A 20,896-nucleotide genomic window follows, 5' to 3' on the forward strand; every position below is an offset into this window, starting at 1 on the left:
ATGGCCGGAGAAATATGTTTGAGCTAAACTATTTAATAGTTTAGCTTCGCTTCGAGATCATACATAAGTAGGTTAAATCAGGACGCTGCTGTTTACAAAGTAAATGGTAAAAAATTAACCTCACCCGCCAGCCAAGACCTTAGTCTGTAACAGCGACAAATTATATTATTGTATCATCTGCACTTTAAATTTTTAAAGTGGCCAATGATACAATGATAATGACGAAATGGCACAAAAAAAAATATTCAGACATTTCCTTAAATTCCATAGTTTCCTTCGATGACCGTAACATTTTATGTGCCTTTTTTTTTTTAAAACAAAACAATCCCTTTGTTTACACTTTTTATTTTTAATTGTGAATTTAACGTTAACCATCCAGCCAGTCTTATCTCGTATTCATTGCTTAAGAGGCGTCGGTGTAAAATAGTGTGTAACTCGGTAAATTTATGATGAAAAATATAATGGCCTGTTCATTGAGACTGAACTTAACTTTTAAAATGTTAATTTTTTTTCTCGAATGATAAACCTTTATTTGGCGAAAAAAAAAACTAATTCGTTACTTTAGAGTTACGTTTATAAATTATTGTTAAGCAATGAATACCCTTTTCGTACATCAGGAATACTTATACAGGGTTCTCTTATTATTTTGCCTCTGAATATTAAAGATTGAAAAATCTTAAAAACTAAATAAGTTTGTACTAATATATATATATATGTAATTAGAAGCATCGTGAGAGCACACAAGTAAGCTAAGCAATATAAATAATGTAACGTTAAGAAATGTTAAAAAAAAAACAAGACACAACACTGTGATTGAACTCGCAGCTCAATTGTACGTAATAATACCTGTAAGAAAAAAACGCAAGTACTTCTGTTATCCAAAGGTATAAAATATGATTAAATTAAAAAGAAGTCGGTTACCTCCAAAATAGCGTGAATATTAGGAAAACCCTCTTCAAATATTTGCAAGAAAGCTGTCTAGACAAAGCATTATAAACTATTTTCAAAATAATAAAAAGTTAACAATAACCTAGCCGATTATTTTAAGTGACTTCAATTCTGCAAAATACAGATTATGAATAATAAAAAAACTACGAACTTACAAATTGTCTATGGCGGAAAACAAAGAAAAAGTTCTCAATCGATTCTTAAAACACTTTATTTTTATCATTATTTATGTGTGTAAAAGAGGAAAAAACGCGTAGTGCGGTATACACACTAATATTATTAATTTATTTTTATTAATATCGACTTCAAACATTGTTACTTAGCAAATCTCAGTAAGAACTTAAGACACAAGCTATTATGTAATATAAGTACAATATTTACGTTTTACATTTAAATACCTAATAGTTAAAATTATCAGAATTTTGATTTGATCAAACTCAATTCATAGGACCATTACGTAGTGATTATATTTCACTTAAAATTAAATGCACCTTTATTGTAGAAACAATGAAATGTCTTATGATATGTATGACTTCGAATTGGATGGTGTTCAATGATTGTATGTTGTCTATATACTTAGATATCTTTTAAGTGATGAACTTTGTGTGTGATACGTGACAGTTTTCCGTATTTCAGATATACCTAAGTATTTGCACAAAATTGTAACATAAACTTTATCTAAATGATACAATTGTTGGATTTAGTAAAAAGATTTTCTCAAAAGACTTTGATAACGATCTAAATATGATCTCTCGGTATTAACCCTTTGACCGCCATAAGCAAAACCGACAAACGTGTCACCGACGCCACGGGTACTTTTTGCGAAAACGGCGGCACTTTGAGGATAGGGTTGGGTAAATAGTTATCGAAAAAATATTAAAAAAAAAACGAACCTTATTTATTCCTTGTTTAATTTTTCCCGTTACCACACATAAACATCAAACAATACATATTACTTGATTTTAACCAAAAATAATGCAATTCAAATATATAAACACATAAAAAAAACCTTTTTAATGATTTCAATGACATCGATTTTTCACATCACTAGGCGACTCCTTTAGTCGTCCGTGGCGTCAGTGGTGTATCTTTTCGGAGATAATTTATTAAATCGATAGTGTTGTCCACGAGCACGATAAAATTATGATAGCGGTAAATTTCGATTACCTACTTAGTAGTGTAATTTTATCTAATTAGTTCCAGCGGAAAATTTGATCACATTACACCAGTAGGTACAGCAAATTTTGACATCGCAACACTTTTTTTGAATAAAGACAAAACCAATTTTACCTATATAAGTACCCACTTACATAAAAAAAGTATTTTGTTCCATTATAGATTTGTAGGCCTTTGCTAACCAAATCAATAAATATATAAATAAAAGTCAAAAATTAAGTTTTTGACTTTTATTTATATATGTATTGTCTTACTTAACAACACCAACAAAAAATAAAAATTATGAATAATTATTTTTTTTTATGATAAAGCTGGAAACATGGAACTACGCAAAGTGCCACTGTACACACTGCACACATGTATCTGGTGGTGCGTCGTTTTTTAGATCGAGCACAAAGTTTACATCGAAGTTTCTTTTGTTTGGGAACGTATGAAGGCATATGTCGAGCTCCGTCTCCGGGCAAGAATCGCGTAGGTTGTTCTAAGGCACGAGATGTAGACGGTAATGTTTTATGAACTGATTGCTCACCATATTTCTGAACAAGCTGTTCTATTAATACCAATTGGTATTTCCTGAAACTAGGGCTAAAATCGTCTTTGCAAGTTATTTTAAAGATATGATACGAATTCAGCAAATGTAAGTCTAGGATGTGAAAAAATAGTTTCTTATACCATTTAATGGTTTTTCTTATGCATTGTAGACCGCTTAACATCATATCACAGACATCCACGGCACCCATATTTTTATTATAGTCAATGATACACTCAGGCTTCAGTTTAGGCAAACCAGTCATTAGGTCCATTTTTTCTGTTGGCCCCATTTCGTCTTTATGAATAGTTGTTAACATATGTATATTTTTTTTATCACGCCATTTCATAGCCATTATAGGGTCAGAATACAAAGCTTCTCTATCTCCTTTCTTTAAATTCTTAAATTTTGGCATTTCGCTTCTATTCGGCTTTACTGTACCACGTGTATGTATACTTCGTTGCTTTAAAAATATAGACAATTTTGGACTTGAATACCAATTGTCAATGTATAATTTCCTATTAACACCGTAATATTCTTCTAGAAGTGTTGCAACTACTGAGCCACTTGCGCCTAAATTATCAAAATGTGTTAATTCCGTGTCTTTGCCGCAGTATACAATAAAATCCAAAATTATTCCCGACAACACATCACATAAAACGAAGAGCTTGATACCAAAACGATTTCTTTTTTTGGGAAGATACTGTTTAATAAGAAGTCGCCCTTTAAATGGTACAATACTTTCGTCAATGCAATTTTTTTCGTATGGTATAAAACTATTCTTAAATGTCTGACGAGCATGATTTACTGGGTAAATAATTTTTGACAATATAGTTTCTTCCTCAGTCCTAGGGCCTGGTTGGCAGAAATGCAACATGCCTAAAATTGTACAAAACCGGTTTCTCGACATAAGACTACCATATATGCCGGAATGCAAGTATGGGTTAGTAGACCAGTGTTCTTCAATCGTATTCCGGCTGTTTCTTGTCATTAGCATACACACAGCGAAAAATGTATACATTTCAGGAACTGTTACAGGATACCAATTTTTTAATCTTGAATGAAGTTTTATATCAATATGTCTAACAACATATTGCTGGTAACTATTAGTAAATTCAACAATTTTTTCTACATAAGCTTCATTGCAATAATGTAAAAAAATATCCAATTCTGATGAGACCGACGAAATCATTGACGGCGAAATACCGCTAAAAAAATCATCAAACGGCTCGTTTTTAATTTCGAAGGCTTCGGACGACCATTGAAAACTATATTCTCCAGCAGAAATGTTTTGACTTTCCTCAGTAGTCGGGTCCTAAAAAACACTTCTACATTAAGTAGGTATAATGAAAAAAGTAATAGTCATATATGTAGCTATTAATTTATAACCTCCTTATTCAATAAAATTATCAAACGTTTAATAAGCCTATTTTAACTAAAGTACGTTTTGTCACTTTCTTTCAACGTAAAATTTTTAAATGTGAGGTAAAGACAAAACATACTTTAGCTAAAGAAGGCTTATTAAACATTTGACAAGTTTTATGAATACGAGTGTAAGTAATTACTGAAACTTACCTCAAAATCTGATAGATCTGAATCTTCATCAGAAATAGCAATAAATTGTTCGACATTCTCCACTCCTTCCAGAATTGCAATAAGATCGTCATTTTCCATCGTAAAGTTAATTTTATCCACAGGAAATGCTACATACAATATGAATATAAACCAACAAATGATTCACGGGTATTTCGATATATTTTATTTATTTTTCTACCCACATCTTGCAAGCACTAGTCGATAAATTGCTTTCGCTTCTGACGTCACAAGCGGGCGCCTAAAGGTGTCCGTGGCGTATAGGGGACGTTAATTGTAAAATTATCTAGAAACGTCCGTAATTTTTATCGATAAAATGAAGGTATATAATTATAATATTGAGATTTTACGAAAAAGATGAATAATTTCGTTACTTAATAATTATTTATGATGCTAAATATTTAGAGGTTTAGGAAATTAATATATTATTATTTATTATTATATATAATAATATTAATTAATATAAAACACTCTTGTATACGAAACTTCAACAACATTAATATTTATTTATTACCGACGATTTTATTACAGAGCTATATTGAGTGGTATTGATTGTTCTTCTTCCGTTTCTTCTCCTTCACTTTCACTTTGGATTGGTACAAATTCTATGACTTGGTCCAAATCAGGGTCCCCTCTCAACAATCTTATAAGATTTAAAATTTGCGGATATGCATTTGAACGTTTGTTTTCCGGCAAACGCTCTAATTCAAAAGCCACCAACCTTGCAAAGTCTTCATTCCTTTTATCGGACGGTCTTCTATCGTCGAAATTAACATCGGGCAAATGACGAGTAGAATAAGAAATATTTCCTTCTTTTGTAGTTTTTCTGTACACCATAGTGTCTGTAATAGTGTATTCTGTTTGTGTCTGCTTATTATTAGAATTTTCTGTTTCTCTATACTTTCTTTTACGACTTGAGAATCCGAATAATATCGACGGCGAAGATGGCCTCTCTTCTTCCATATTTAGGCAATGACAGTACTACGACTAGTTCAGATCTCATATAACTGAGAGCAATAGAAACATGCTTCAATGAATACCCACTACAATAACATAAGGAACATTAAATGTAGGTACTTGTAAAAAAACTACAATTTCCCATCACTACGCGACACTTAAAGGTGTCGTTGGCGCTACTTGATAGTGTATTTTCATTAAATTTTAGGTAATTGTAAATTAAGCTTTAAATGGGTGTTTTTATATTTTTTCTTCATTCCGCCTCGGTTAAACCAAAGTTTGACGAATAATCAAGCTACCTATCGATATTATTTCAATAAGATTAGTATTAAAGTAAAGTTTTTTTTTGTTTGAATGTGATACGAATCTCGGCTACTTAAGAAGTCGTCGGCGTCTCAAGACAGTTTCCGCTGGACGCCTAAAGGTGTCCACGGCGGTCAAAGGGTTAAATGCGCACGTAACGTACCCTTTATATTACTTATCTCGGACATTTCGAATCATGTTACAATGATCCGCGGTTACCGAGCGATTGTATTATTTATAAAAAGTATAACATACATACATATAGTCACGTCTATATCCCTTGCAGGGTAGACAGAGCTTACAGTCTTGAAAATACTGATAGACCACGTTCAGCTTTTTGGCTTGATGATAGAATTGAGATTCAAATAGTGACATGTTGCTAGCCCATCGTCTTAAAGAAGAATCCCAAGTTTATAAGCCTATCCCTTAGTCGCCTTCTACGACATCCATGGGAACGAGATGGAGTGGTCCTAGTCTTTATTTTTATTGGTGCCGGTATAATGCAACGTGAAAGTTAACAATCAGCCTAGATTTAATTTAATTTCATAATTTTGTGCAAATACATATATTAAGTCTGCCTGTGTCAACGTATCGTCTTAACTTCGGTTTCAAATTTTCAAGTGACGTGTAAATATTTTACACCATACGTATTGTTAAAGTGTAAATTCATTATTTAACATCTTATTCACAAACAATGTAAAGAATAAATAAAAATTTTGCTTGTTTGTCACTACTTTTATTTAGCAGACCCATTTCATGTATATTTCTGGCTTCCACATAACATATAATCACGTCTTTATCCCTTGCGGGGCAGACAGAGCCACGGCCAGCTACTTGGCTTAATAATATATTAGATTCAAATAGTGGCAGGTTGCTAGCCAATAGGTCTCAAATAATCCCAAGCATATAGATAAGCCTATCACTAAGTCGCCTTTTACAACATCCATGGCTTTCACAAACGAGTCAATTACTTTTAGTTATAATTTATTCCTCAATTCGACGAAAAATCATTTCGACGATTGAACGAGAAAAAATAGTCTATTTCAATCTAATCGATTCGAAATAGAACAGTCTGCTCGAAGAGAGAGAAATAAGCAGAACCTGTGTACTATTGTTTCTTGTGTTTATGATTCCTATATGTTTTCTTAGTACTAACTTTTTCTGATTGGCCTGGGTCTTGGATGTTTATCTATATAAGTATTTATTATAAAATATGGTATCGTTGAGTTAGTATCTCGTAACACAAGTGAGGATATTATTTAACTATTAAAAAAAAAAAAAAAAAAAAAACCATTTCCTATATTAGTCATATGGGGCACAGCATCAACTCTATACACAATAAAGTAACTGTAAACTTAGTTTTAAGTAATTTATTTGACGTCAACCGGTGTTGTGAGGTATCCTAAAATAATGAACTAAAAATTTTGAATTTGAATCTATTTCCAAGTAAAATACTAAATCTTAGCGATGCCGTTTATTTAAATCACAAAATTATAATATGCATTCACAAAATAAAAAAAAAATCACATTGAATCACACGATTTTTGTTAATAAAACATATTTTTTATAATATTTACAACTTATGTACACGTTCAAATCAAAAATATATATATTCAAAACAATATCACGTTACATTAACATAAGAATCCGCAATAATGTTATAAATGTGAAAGTGTGTTTGTTTGTCTGTTTTTCAAGCCAAAACTACCGAAGCTATGTCCGTGAAATAAATGTACAGTACTGAAGACATACGGTATTTACCACGCGGGCAAAGCCGCAGGCGAAATCTAGTATTTTAAATAAATTATCAATCTTTGAACGCGTATTGGCAAACATTCGCTCGAAAAATATTTTATTGACACAGAACTTAAATATGAGACTTGTGGCGATATTTACATAACGTTATTATGTTTGTATAAACCAGGACCTTAGATTAATTATTATCAGTATAATATTTAAATTATTTATTATATAAATTATACTGTATACAGTATAATTTTAGAATCATTAACATCACCTTAAATCAAATCCTACCCAAAATACCATAAACATAGATCTAACTAGACCCTGCAACTGATGCCTTCTAATTGTCGACGTGTCAAATAGCGTAGCAAAATGGCTTATTGGTCTCTTTTCCAAAATGTTAAATTTTAGCCGGTCAAAATACTCAGGAAACCAAAACTTGTTTGCTTATAATTTCAGTTTGGAATCTCGAGATTGAGGTGTCCAATTTTCTGTGGTATTTTTATACTTTGAATCAAATTACAAAACAAAATAAAGGTACGTTACGTGTGCCTTTAAAACCTGTATTTTTTATAAATAGTATAATGCATCGCGAAAGTTTAAAATCAGTAACTAAACAAAATTTTTCCTTGTGACTTTCCAATAAGCAGACCTTGGTACGGTTTGTTTTTATTGTTATGAGTCAAATAGCAGTATCTAGCTTGATCTATGTCTGTGCAAAAAACACAGCCACACCATCAATTGACCAGAAATTATGCTTGAGTCATCCCAAAATTCTATCATAAAAGCTACAATAAATTACTACATAATATGTACATTTTAGATAACAATACCTACATAATGTACTAAAACCATTCGTAATGTTTAAAATCACAGTAACTATATTACTCAAATTAAATTACAAAACTAATATTTGTGAAGGAATATGATTAACTTTTTTACAAAATTCTCACTGTAAAAGAAAATAAAAATGACATACAAATAATACTGGTCGACTCCCAATGCGATTATTTTCAAAGTTATGTAACTTTATGAATTGTTATTAATTACTTGTTCGAACTTAAACAAGTCATTATATACTTTCACCTTTCAGATCAATAATATTCGATTTTATTATACTCGTAATCATTTTGCAAGGCTCTACGGTATTTTTCTTCAGCATGACTATCTTCTTTCATTCTAATTTCAAACTGCACGCTTTGGCTTCATCATCACCAAATTTACAAAAATGGATGATAATTAATATCAAACAATGTACCTTAAACACAAATATCTTAGGTGTCTTAATAAAAATAAATAATTATCACTTCCAATTTACTAAATCTCAGATAATCAAACCTAATAAATTTATACCATCTTTGAAATTTCACATTACGTCTATATCCCTTACGGGGTAGACAGAGCCAACAGTCTCGAAAAGACTGGAAGGCCAAGTTAGTATTTTGTCGAGATTTGTACAACGTTTAAAAACTCTTTTTTATATTAAACATATGTATTTATGCCATAAAAATCTTTAACTACTACTAAGGAACTAAGGGATATGCTTATAAACTTGGGATTCTTCTTTTAGGCGACAGGCTAGCAACCTGTCACTATTTGAATCTCAATTCTATCATTAAACCAAACAACAACGTGGCCTATCAGTCTTTTTAAGACTTTTAACTCCGTCTACCCCGCAAGTGATATAGACGTGACAATATGTACTTATATAAATCTTTAAAACATACCATCGTGTATCCCAATAGGTACTAGAACCGCAAGAAAAATTGCGAAATTCCTCAACACTAAACGCCAATCGTCCGGCACAGCGTACGGTAATATAACACCTGTCAATTTATGAATCTCATGCGCAGCGCATATGAATATATACGATGTCAATATCAAATTCAGTATCGGAGCGCTGGGTATCAACACGAGAACGCCGTGGGTGTCCGCAGCCAACCATATATGAGACTGGCTCGCGAACAATTCCAATGTTATAGTACCAAACCACGAGAACATTGTAGAGTGTCTCATTCTCAAAGCGCCTGATACGTTTCTGAGTATGATATAACTGACGATAGGCAGAAACGCGACGTAGCTGTGTATTTCGTTGCAATCGAATATGTTCTTGCATAGAAACGTGAAGGTTACGTAGCTGCCTATCCCTATGAAGGCGAGCAGGGTGGCGCTGAGGGATACTCCTGGCGTGAACAAATTGCTGTGGTTATTGTCGTCGAGGAAATTGTACCGCTGGGCGAGGAGGTAGGCGGCGGCGAATATTATGCCGTATGTCATGGAGTATCTGTAAGGAAACAAATTTTATTATATTTATTTAAGTATTTTAGAAGATGAATTTAAGTATTATAGAAATGCCGTGTGGTTCCCGGCACCAATACAAAAAAGAATAGGACCACTCCATTTCTTTCCCATGGATGTCGTAAAAGGGATAGGCTTACATACTTGTGATTCTTTTTTTAGGCGATGGGCTAGCAACCTGTCACTATTTGGATCTCAATTCCATCATTAAGCCGAGCAGCTGAATGTGGTCATTCAGTCTTTTCGGGACTATTGGCTCTGTCTACCCCGTAAGGGATATAGACGTGACTATATGTATGTATGTATTTTAGAAGAAGACTTCACTCATAATACTCGACAAATTTATAAAGACCAATCCATTAAAATGTAACATTAATGCTAGAAAGAGATGCGTGATCACCTGTCCCGCTTCCACTGCAGCCACCACTAGAGTTGAAGATATTTTAGAAGAAAACTTCGATCCTAATACTCGACGATTTTATAAAGACAAATCCATTAAAATGTTACATTAATGCTAGAAAGAGAGGCATAATCACCTGTCCTGCTTCTACTGCAGTCACCATTAAGCTAAAGATATTTTAGAACAAGGCTTCGCTGATAATACTCGACGATTTTACAAACACAAATCAATTAAAATGTTACATCAATGCTAGAAAGAGATGCGTGATCACCTGTCCTGCTTCCACTGCAGCCACCACTGGTGTATGTCGTCGTCGGAGTTCACGAACAGCGCCTTCCACGGCCTCGTCACGAAGATCTTCTGGAAGAACACCTCGCTCATATACAGCACGGTGACTATTGTGAACAGACCGATCACTTTCAGAGCTATGTATAAGTATTGATAAGGTTTAGATTCGAGTGTGTGCGTTGATGATTGGGTGATGTGTGGCGGTAGGGCGAAGATAACGAACATCTGAAATTAAAAAAAAATTGGCTGTATGAGTAACAATCTCTAAGTACAGCACTGTATGAGTAACAATCTCTAAGTAAAATAACCAATTTTTTTTTTTAAGGAGTGGTTCTATTCTAAAGTGCGGAAACCAGACGGCACTCACTTTCAACACTATGGTCATTTATAGACCTAAAAGTAATCTTACGTTATGATTTTTTTTTAATCTCCCACTCTATCTTACTCCAAAAAGTATAGTCTATGCCAAACCAGGTCATTTCTTTAAAATAGATAAAAAAAATTAAAAAATAAAAAAAAAACTCACCAGCGTATACCAAAAGGATACCAGCGGTATAAAACTGTAGAACTGGTACGGCCTATTCATAGTTAGGCACAACACTACCGTCAGAAAATTCAAACGGAATATCACTCGGAAATATCGTACTAGCCCTGTATCGCCCGTCTTCCAAGTATAGTAGAAATGGCCGTATCCAGTGAGGAACAGGTACGCCGATACTAGTGCGCGTACTAGCATGTATATGGGTAGTATTTTACTAGCTCCGGTAACTTGGTATACTAGTATCACGAGTTGCATCCAGCCTTTCCATTCATCCGTCTGTTGACGATGGAGGACCCTGAAAGTTAATTTTGAGTTTAATATACAGGATGACTTTAAATTCACCTGCCTAAATTAAACTGTTAAGTGTACTCATCTAAAGGATATTTAAAAACGTTAAAAGAAAAATATCGGTTCATATTTCAGAAAGTACGAAAAAAAATAAAAGTATTAAAAATTTAATTTATTTTTGTATTATTGGTCTTTAATAAAGCGTGTGACTTAGTTTTTGAGGGTTTTTTAAATGTGAAAATGATGACGTTTAATTTAAATAAAAATAGGCTCAAACGGCTCAGAAGCATGGGTATAGTCTATGTTTAAAAGGATGCAGTTGTTTTAAATGTCACCCTGTATATCAATTTATAATTTTCAAAAAATTACCTTTATTTAATAATTTGGTGAAAATTTTGAAAAATTATAAAACAAAATCATAATCCGCCATTTTGTTACGGCAGTCATCTTGGATTAATAATATGTACTATACTAAATGCATACCTAAATGCTATGATAATTTCATATACTTAAATTTACTCATCAGATCACCAGCAAAAGAGGTCAAATTCACTAAATTTGACCCACACAAATAAAAAGAGCAAGCTTAATAATGAAAACAATTTAACACTTACTTGCTAGACTTGGAATCGTCCGTAAAAAACAGCCCCAGCGCTATCACATATCCGACTGGCAGCCAGAAACTCCACTCGGAATAATACTTATTCTCCTTCATAAAGAAATTAGTTCTATCGCACAGATAAAAATACGTCATAATCATTCCCAGTTTCGCCAGGGCCGACACAGGCGAGGTTGGGACCGGGTTCGCGGGAATATTCCCGCTTCCCGAGACCAGAGTGTAGCCCATAGAACGAGTTTGGAGGCTCCGTGACCAATGCCAAGCGTATTTCAGTGCGGCAAGCACTGCGCTAGAACAAAATATGGACTTTTAAGAATTGGTGTATCGTACATACATACATACATAAAATCACGCCTCTTTCCCGGAGGGGTAGGCAGAGACTACCTCTTTCCACTTGCCACGATCACTGCATACTTCCTTCGCTTCATCCACATTTATAACTCTCTTCATACAAGCTCGGCGGTTTCGGGTACTTTTGACCTGACCCTTTACCAGGACATCCTTAATTTGATCAAGATACGTTCGTCTAGGTCTTCCCACTCCGACCTTTCCCTCCACACTCTCCTTGTATATCTGCTTAGTCAATCTGCTTTCATTCATCCTCTCCACATGACCGAACCATCTTAACATACCCTTTTCTATTCCTGTAACTACATCGTCTTGGTGTATCGTAATTACTTATAACTCTTTGATAAACAGAAAGTTAAAGAAATAGATTAATTTATTGTGTAGCGGGAGTGATGATTCGGCTCGACCACCACCAAAGGGAAGATCTTCCGCCAGTCTAGGTGTTATGCCTGGGGAGCCGCGCGACAGACGATGTTGTGTGTATACATACATATATTTGACGGCCTCTGTGGCGCAGCGGTAGTACGCTTGTCTGTGACACCAGAGTCAGCCGGGCATGATGAGAAAATAACTTTTTCTGATTGGCCTGGGTCTTGGATGTTTATCTATATAAGTATTTATTATAAAACATAGTATCGTTGAGTGTGAATCTCGTAACAAAAGTCTCGAACTTACTTCGAGGCTAACTCAATCAGTGTAATTTGTCCCGTATACCTACATATATTTATTTATCAAAAGTACCCGAAACCGCCGAGCTTGCATGAAGAGTTATGAATGTCGATGAAGCGAAGGAAATATGCAGAGATCGTGGCAAGTGGAAAGAGGTAGTCTCTGCCTACCCCTCCGGGAAAGAGGCGTGGTTTTATGTATGTATGTATGTATATTTATTTATTTTGTTTAAATGCTCCAATCCGTGAAATCTTTGCTTGCGCGATTTAGATGTGTGGTATATGTACTAATAAGTGTTATGTGTACTACACATACAAATATAGGCTTATCTCAAAAAGAAAAGCACGAACAACACTATACACTGGGACTATACAGAATCTGAGCAGAGTGTCTGAGCGCGCTCAAACTGAGCCCGTCATCAAATGTCTAACTCTACTAATCCCTGTAAATATACACACTAACATCGTTCCCCTTCACATTCCTATACACAAAATGGCGCGAAATTCCAAACACTTGAGCATGATAAAACTCACCATAGAACAAAAAGCGCGAACGTCACAATCTGCAGCTGAGTATACGGCTCGGGCTGAGCGCAACAAGAGCCGTCGTTAAAATTCATATGATCGTTGCAGAACATATTGAGCAGAATCTGAGCGGAGTGCCTGAGCGCCGTGTCGCTCAAACTGAGCCCGTCGGCAGATGTCGCACCGCTCGATACGAGGCGAGGGGAACTCCAGATTTTCGCGGAGCTGTGGGTCAGAATCTGAAAATGAATACAAATTCACACGTCTATATCCATTGCGGGGTAGACAGAGCCAACAGTCTTAAAAAGACTAATAGGCCGCGTTCAGCTGTGTGGCATAATAATTGAATTGAGATTCAAATAGTGAAAGGTTGCTGGCCCATCGCCCATAAAAAAAAAGAATCCCACGTTTATAAGCCTAACCCTTAGTCACCTTTTACGACATCCATGGGAAACAGACGGAGCGGTCCTATTCTTTTTCGTATTGGTGCAGGGAACCACACGGCACTAATAACTTATTCATGTAACAAGTTATTCAACTTTATTCACCTCAACGGCCGCTCTGTTATAATTATCTATGTCCGCATTGTTTATCCTCGCAAAGTCATTCTTCAACTTGTTAGTTTCCACAGATTCAATCAACTTCCATAGGACATGCGTGTTCCTTGCCGCAAGGGAATCTATGGCTTGCACCAAGTGCGTAAGGTTCCTTTTGTATTCTTCCAGAACTAGGTCGGTGGTGTTACGAGTTTTCAATAGTTGGAGACCTGTTGTGGCTACTATTACTGATGGCGGTTTGTCGGAGCGTTGCCTGTGAAAATAAAAAAAAAACGTTTAAAGCAATTTCTTTATTTATTTATTTATTCTTTATTGTAACAAACTATTCAAATCTTAATTCTATCTTAAAGCCAAAATAGCTGAACGTGGCCTTCAAGTCTTCCCAAGACTGTTGGCTCTGTCTACCCCGCAAGGGATATAGACGTGATTATATGTATGTAGGTATGTCTTTATTGTAACAATTACAATTTGTGAAGTACAATAGACGGACTTAATAATGCTAATGCTAATGGATTTATTTAACAGTCTACTATTCACAATACAAACATACATCACGTCTTTATCCCTTGCGGGGCAGACAGAGCGGAAGGGATAGGACAGAAAGTTAAACATACATACATACATACATAAAATCACGCCTCTTTCCCGGAGGGGTAGGCAGAGACTACCTCTTTCCACTTGCCACGATCTCTGCATACTTCCTTCGCTTCATCCACATTCATAACTCTCTTCATGCAAGCTCGGCGGTTTCGGGCACTTTTGACCTGACCCTTTACCAGGACGTCCATAACAGAAAGTTAAAATTTTCAAGAAATATCCAAAAGTTACTCACCACTTCCTGAACTGCTCCACCATGGTCCTCGACACGTCGTTACTCCATATGAAGGTGACAGACAGCCTCAACTTCGTGTCCAGGTAGGTATAATTAGGAGATCTGTGGTCCATTGTGGAGTAGGAGGAATCCAGGTCTAGCCGGGTCTTCAGGACTCCTAAAGATTGAGAGGATTCCAAGTGTTGAAGCCAAAAGTGAAAATTAATAAGCTTTTCGAGATTATAATTTGCGAGATTAGTGCATACTTATATAGGTACATACGCTTACATACATATAATCACGTCTATATTCCTTGCGGTAGACAGAGCCAACGTCTTGGATATACTGAAAGGCCATGTTCAGCTGTTTGGCATTTAAATTCAAATAGTGACAAGTTGCTAGCCCATCGCCTAAAAGAACACTCCCAAATTTATAAGCCTATACCATAGTCGTCTTTAACGACATCCATTCTGGTCCTACTCTTTTTTCTATTGGTACCGAGAACCGCACGGCACCATACCGACAGAGAAAATAGAGCTAATTTATAATATGTAGTGATACATATATTACATGTAAAAATAGGTATACTCTTGCAATTTCTGGATACGTCTTCCCTGGTAAGGAATCCGGGGATCCCGGGTCTGTCAATGACCAGGATCAAGGGATGCGTAAGGCCGTGACCCTGTTAACAGAGAAACAAGGAGAGCATGTCTTTGTCTTCCTTGATTTCTCAAAATAAATACTTTTTGACATTTTTTGATCTACCTCAGCTTTAATCAGCACCAAAGTGTTTTTATTTATCTTAGTCACCTCTTACTACATCCACGAGAATAAATATCAATGCTATTTTAATTAAATTCACATGTGAAGTATCACTTCTCTAATATAAAGCGAGAAATACTCTACGATGAAGGAAAAAGAGACAAATAAAACATCCTTATAAGTTCTACATTCATTCATGTTTTTTAATGTAGACAATGTGCATTCGTCCACGATTTAGATTTAAGAGATCTATATTTGTAAATTGACGTCCGATGAAAATGCTGCAGCGTAGTTTGTTCCGCCGCTTCTTCTACACATGCGCTTTGGAAGCGGTAGTAGTTATAATTAGATTTAAGTGATGTGACGTCAGTAAGTGATACCTTTTATCCAATATTGAAAATAAACCTATTCTATTCGTTGTTACAACAATTATTTATTTACAGACAGGTCAAATAAATAGCTCATATGACATAGTTTTCTTGGTAACATATGACCTCACTCGCGATAATAAATAAAGAACACGTGACACTGTGATCTTCGCTATCTGTTTTAAACCAGATTTAGTGTCGTTTGTAAATTTGTATAAATTCAGATATTTAAAAATAACTGAAGTGACGTAAGTTAATGGTCAAAGATAACTTTGGAAGAAAAGAGTTGAGATATTTGTCCTACAGTGGAAGTAGGTTAAAAAAAATCTGATGAATAACCCTTTATACGGCCAAGCATATTATTTGTTATAATAGACAAACAAATTAATGGTTATTGATTATTTTGGGTTTACGAAGTAAATTAATTCGAATCATTTCGACTTCATTTATTTCGTAGACCCGGTAAAAGGAGTAGAAGGATTTATGAATGTAAATAAACTTTAATAAATATATACTTTTGTCCTTGGAATGTATTCTAAAACAGATCTTAACTATGAATTATAACAATTTCTTAAAACAGGAGGTAGGTACCTATGTAAGTGATATTTAAATTATATATGCCTGACAACAGGATTTTTTCCCCCAGATTTAACAACAAATTTTTAGAAAATATTTTTTTCACACAATTGAAATAATACAACAAAATATAGTTAAAAATTTTAATTATTACATTAGATACTCAACACAGAAACACAATCACGCGTAAATTTCAATCAGGAACCTATAGCCCGAACCCCTTTCGCTCTTCAGTTTTATATTCACGAAATCGAATCCGAGACCTCCTCTGTTTATCGACGGCTCAGCCAACCCATTGTCCAAATCTTTGATCGCCACACCCTTTATCTTTCTATCCCTTGTGGGGTACTCGAAATACACTTCCTCCTCTCTTTTTATCAACGGAATCGCTGAAGCTTCCACTGTTTTATCGTAAACTTTGACCACACCACCATTATCGTATACTTGGCCGACTAACACGCTTTTGCAATGGACTAGAGTTAGTACGGCGAGGAATATTAAAACTTTAAGCGACATATTGACGTTTAATGCGTTGAACGACTGAGAAATACTAGATGTGCGGTAGGTGGGGAGGTCCGGTGTGAGGTCAAGTAGTTTTGTTTACGCATTTAAAGCGCGGTGTACATTCATACCTACTCGTAAAATCGTGTATTTTAATATAGGCTTGCCTTGATATTTTATGTCACCTACTTTTGAATTTTACTTCAAACTCAAATACTAAGAAGGTTCTTAACGTCAAGGTAAGCTTCTTTGAATTTTTATATTGATAATAAATTAATCAAATTCATCTCGTTTAAAAACTTGCAGAAATATGAGTGCTTGATGCAATGACTTGATTGAATTCACACTTCACTTTTTACCGGACTGCAAGGATTATGGTTTTGATAAAAGATGAACTGAACGATGCAGAAAAGATAAACGTATTTTAAGATGATACTTCAATCAAAGCTGCATTCACAGAAGCGATAACAATAAAGGTAAGTAAAACTTTTAAAAATATTCGCTAAATGAATATGTTTTTAATCGTTTTATCAAAGGAAGCATTGAGTCCGCGAACACAGCGCCAGAATCTTCGTTTTATATCGAGCTTTTTTAATCCATATATAACTACGCGTACGACCGTGAAATTTGTAACATTACAACATGAATCATATACAAGTAACTGATTGTTCACACAAATATTTCAATCAGGAACTTAAAGAATTTCGCTCCGCTCACTTTGACGGCATCGTGGTCATGACCAACACCACCGCTTGTTATAACCGGTGTCGCGTATCCATCCTTTAAATCATTCAATACAATGCCGCTGATCTTTTTTGCAGCTTCTTTAGGAAAATGGAAATATAACTGTTGCACGTTCTCAGCCAAATCTCTTGCTTCAACATTTTTTTATATATTTTCACCAGTTTAGTACCCTCTTTGACTTCTCCCACCGTTAAACTTTTGCAGTGAACTGAGATTATTAAGTATAAAAATATTAAAATTATACGACACATCTTAACTGTAATGTAGTCATGTAAGTATTGGGAGAATGGTCTCTCAATTTCTTAATGTGTAAAAAATGTTTTCCTTTTTAAGACTACTTCACATAATTGTGTCATTCATCTTATCAATAATATTTTCTTTATTTTGTTAAGATTTAAAAAAAATTTAAACTTTACTCGCATAAATATCGTAAGAATTAACTCATGGTTTTGTCGTACTTCTTCGTCGTAATTTTTGAAAGAAAACTTAAATACAGTAAATATATGAACTCCAATATATTCCCCATAAAGTATTACCTATTGTTGTTTAAACCTAGGTTTAGATTGTGTGCAATAAATTATTAAATAAAAATTATTTTTATACCAAAAATAAGTTTTAATTTTTTACATTTTCCTACACTCGCCTTTAACACATTTGATTCGCGTTCTTGATACCAAGTACTGCCTTGAAAACGGACTGTCTTCGCTCCTCAAAAACAAGTCTTATCTGCACCGCATACGGCTCATATTATTATTCATAGAGTTCAATTAAATTATTGTCGAATCTTCCGTAAATGTTTTAATACCTACACTAATAAATATTCTGTCTGACATTCTTTTTATTACATGTTTTGACAAAGTGGCTTGTATTTTAAAAATTTCATAAATTGTAAAAGATTTTAGTATATTGGAATAAAAGTGGAGAAAAATATCGTGAGGAAACCAGCACATTCAGATAAGTGGATGCATCTATGTCTTTTCAAAACTGTTGGCTCTGTCTACCCCGCAAGGGATATAGACGTGACCATATGTATGTATGTATGTATCTATGATACAAGCTAATTAGGAAAACATTATAAGTTAATTAGATATGTCTTGATTAAATGACATTTCCACTACATAATATTAGTCAAGGCAAACCCTGGTCTCCTCACGAGAATGCAACTGGGACAGAAACCTGAATAATATTGCAATCAATATTGCATATCAATTTGCAATGATGTATTATTGTATGCACAGCCCATTGAATCAATAAAATGAAACCTGGTACAAATATTGTTTAGACCTTGAAAAAAGAAATAGGCTTTTTCTTTTAAGTAATTCCTACAGGAACGGAAAACACTGGTGTTTAAAGTTTAATTATTGAAATGAAAACATAACACACTATTAGAATCTCAATTCCATCAGGGAGCCATACAGCAGAACATGACCTTTGTCTTTTGGCTCTGTCTACCCCGCAAGGGATATAGATGTGACTATATGTATAAAGAAGCTACATCAGGATCACAACTAACTGTGGATTCAATTGCATGTTACCAATTTTTTTTTACATACGTGGTTTGTAATACTGTACGGTCAAGTTTTCATACAACATTCTTTACGTTTTCCAAAAGATTTCAATGGAAGTTCGCCTTAAATATTAAAAGTATGTATAACACATCTGTCACTAGTTGGTTAGTAAAATACTTACCTATGAAGTATTCATACAGTTGCTCCAGTCTCGAGTCTCCTATGAATGCGAAGCTGTTGTACTTGCCCCAGAAGGCCAGGTATCGAAGGCACCGCCTTGCATCACTGTTACATACAAACATACATAAAATATTTGAACAATGTAACATGTGACTAAAGGATTAAGCGCTTTATTCTAGTGGAACAATCATGATAAGCTTCCATTAATAAAATGATGGATGTAGATTAAGCCAAAGAAGTATACATGTTTTATTACATGACTACTCACATTACAAAAGCTATTCTACTTAAGACAGTAGTTGGGTTTAGATAGAATAAATAAAAGTTAACTTACGTTTTGGAGTATCTGTGCAACATACAACCATACGGCTGCCACTCATGGTCACCTTTGTAACGACCGGATGACAATAACCAAGTGCATGAATCAGGACCTATAAAGACATTTTTTTATAAGTGCTATATAAAGAATATGGGAGGGTTGGTGGTTGAACTTTTAAAGTGACCAAATAAAAAGCCTGATGGAACATGCAGGTTCAAATCAAACTTTTTTTTAATTGATGACTCGATTTATGTAGTGGTGTCATATTTTTTTTTCTTTTTACAAGATTTCTTTCTTAGTATGAGCACTATGCTCTTATACATACATACATAAAATCACGCCTCTTTCCCGGAGGGGTAGGCAGAGACTACCTCTTTCCACTTGCCACGATCTCTGCATACTTCTTTCGCTTCGTCCACATTCATAACATGCTCTTATCTAGAGAGAAAATGGCGAGGAAACCTGCATATTCAAGCAACTGTATAATTAACCATGACCCAAGGTTGTGGAGGTCAGATGGGAGTCACATAGCAATATTTTCAATCAAGGACTAGCCATGTACTCTTTTCTTCTTAGACTACACATAAGTTCGATAGGAACAAAATCGTTAGGGGCTTAGAAACTGTACTTTTTAGTCGGTTTTTACCGTATCTTAAATGAAGAACGCCGTGGTAACCAATAAAACCAATAACCAACACAAACGCCAACAACTTCGCATTTTCTACGTTCAGTTGGTCTATAAACCATTCAGCAGATGATTTCTTGAAATAGGACACCATTGTGACCACTACTTTTTTATTTTTAAATAGTTTTGCGGTCCAGGTTCACTTCACCGAAGAGAGAACCACTTGTTTACATACATCCATACCATGACAATAAACACTAGTAAAAAGAATTATGGACAAAAATAAATATTAAGGTCATTAGGCATTATTCTAAACTAAAATGTAATTGAATTATTGCTTAAATTCTTGTCAAATGCAAACAAATTTTAGTATTCCAGTTTTTGTTTAGCAAAACATTAGATTTGAGAATGAGATTCGATTGAGTGCAATTCTCTCTGTCAATGTCATGTCAATGTCGGAACGGAAAACAAGTGACAGATTTTTTTAAAAACAAAATGTAGACGAAGAATCAAAGACGAATATGTCCAACGCTTTTTACCTACATCTAATAGTCATTAAAATGTTTCTCATTTATTGAATTTGTGATTCCTTTTATAAAAAATATAAAAAGCGATATATTTTTTAAGTACAGACTCTAAATTTATCTACAATAGAAACCTTAAAAGTACTAATATCTTTTGGTTCACGGTCCACGTTAATTTAGTCCACTCTACCAACTTA

General features: G+C 34.5%; 2 protein-coding genes across 2 annotated transcripts; both read right to left on the bottom strand.

The window, feature by feature from the left end:
- Nucleotides 1–8,628: 8,628 nt before the first annotated feature.
- Nucleotides 8,629–20,606, bottom strand: LOC106133393 (N-acetylneuraminate 9-O-acetyltransferase). The gene is made up of 10 exons (XM_060946601.1): nt 20,197–20,606; nt 19,566–19,662; nt 19,233–19,336; nt 14,614–14,770; nt 13,773–14,034; nt 13,234–13,463; nt 11,679–11,972; nt 10,762–11,071; nt 10,219–10,460; nt 8,629–9,533 (listed from the first exon to the last, which is right to left on the bottom strand). The coding sequence occupies exons 1-10, from the start codon at nt 20,327–20,329 to the stop codon at nt 8,966–8,968; spliced, it is 2,397 nt and encodes a 798-aa protein (XP_060802584.1). The 5' UTR covers nt 20,330–20,606; the 3' UTR covers nt 8,629–8,965.
- LOC106133423 (uncharacterized) lies at nt 16,428–16,860 on the bottom strand. Its single transcript, XM_013333145.2, has one exon. It carries the CDS (start codon nt 16,812–16,814, stop codon nt 16,479–16,481), a length of 336 nt encoding a protein of 111 aa, XP_013188599.1. The 5' UTR covers nt 16,815–16,860; the 3' UTR covers nt 16,428–16,478.
- Nucleotides 20,607–20,896: the final 290 nt, after the last annotated feature.

Source organism: Amyelois transitella, chromosome 11 (genome assembly GCF_032362555.1).
Source record: "Amyelois transitella isolate CPQ chromosome 11, ilAmyTran1.1, whole genome shotgun sequence".
Lineage (NCBI taxonomy): Eukaryota > Metazoa > Arthropoda > Insecta > Lepidoptera > Pyralidae > Amyelois > Amyelois transitella.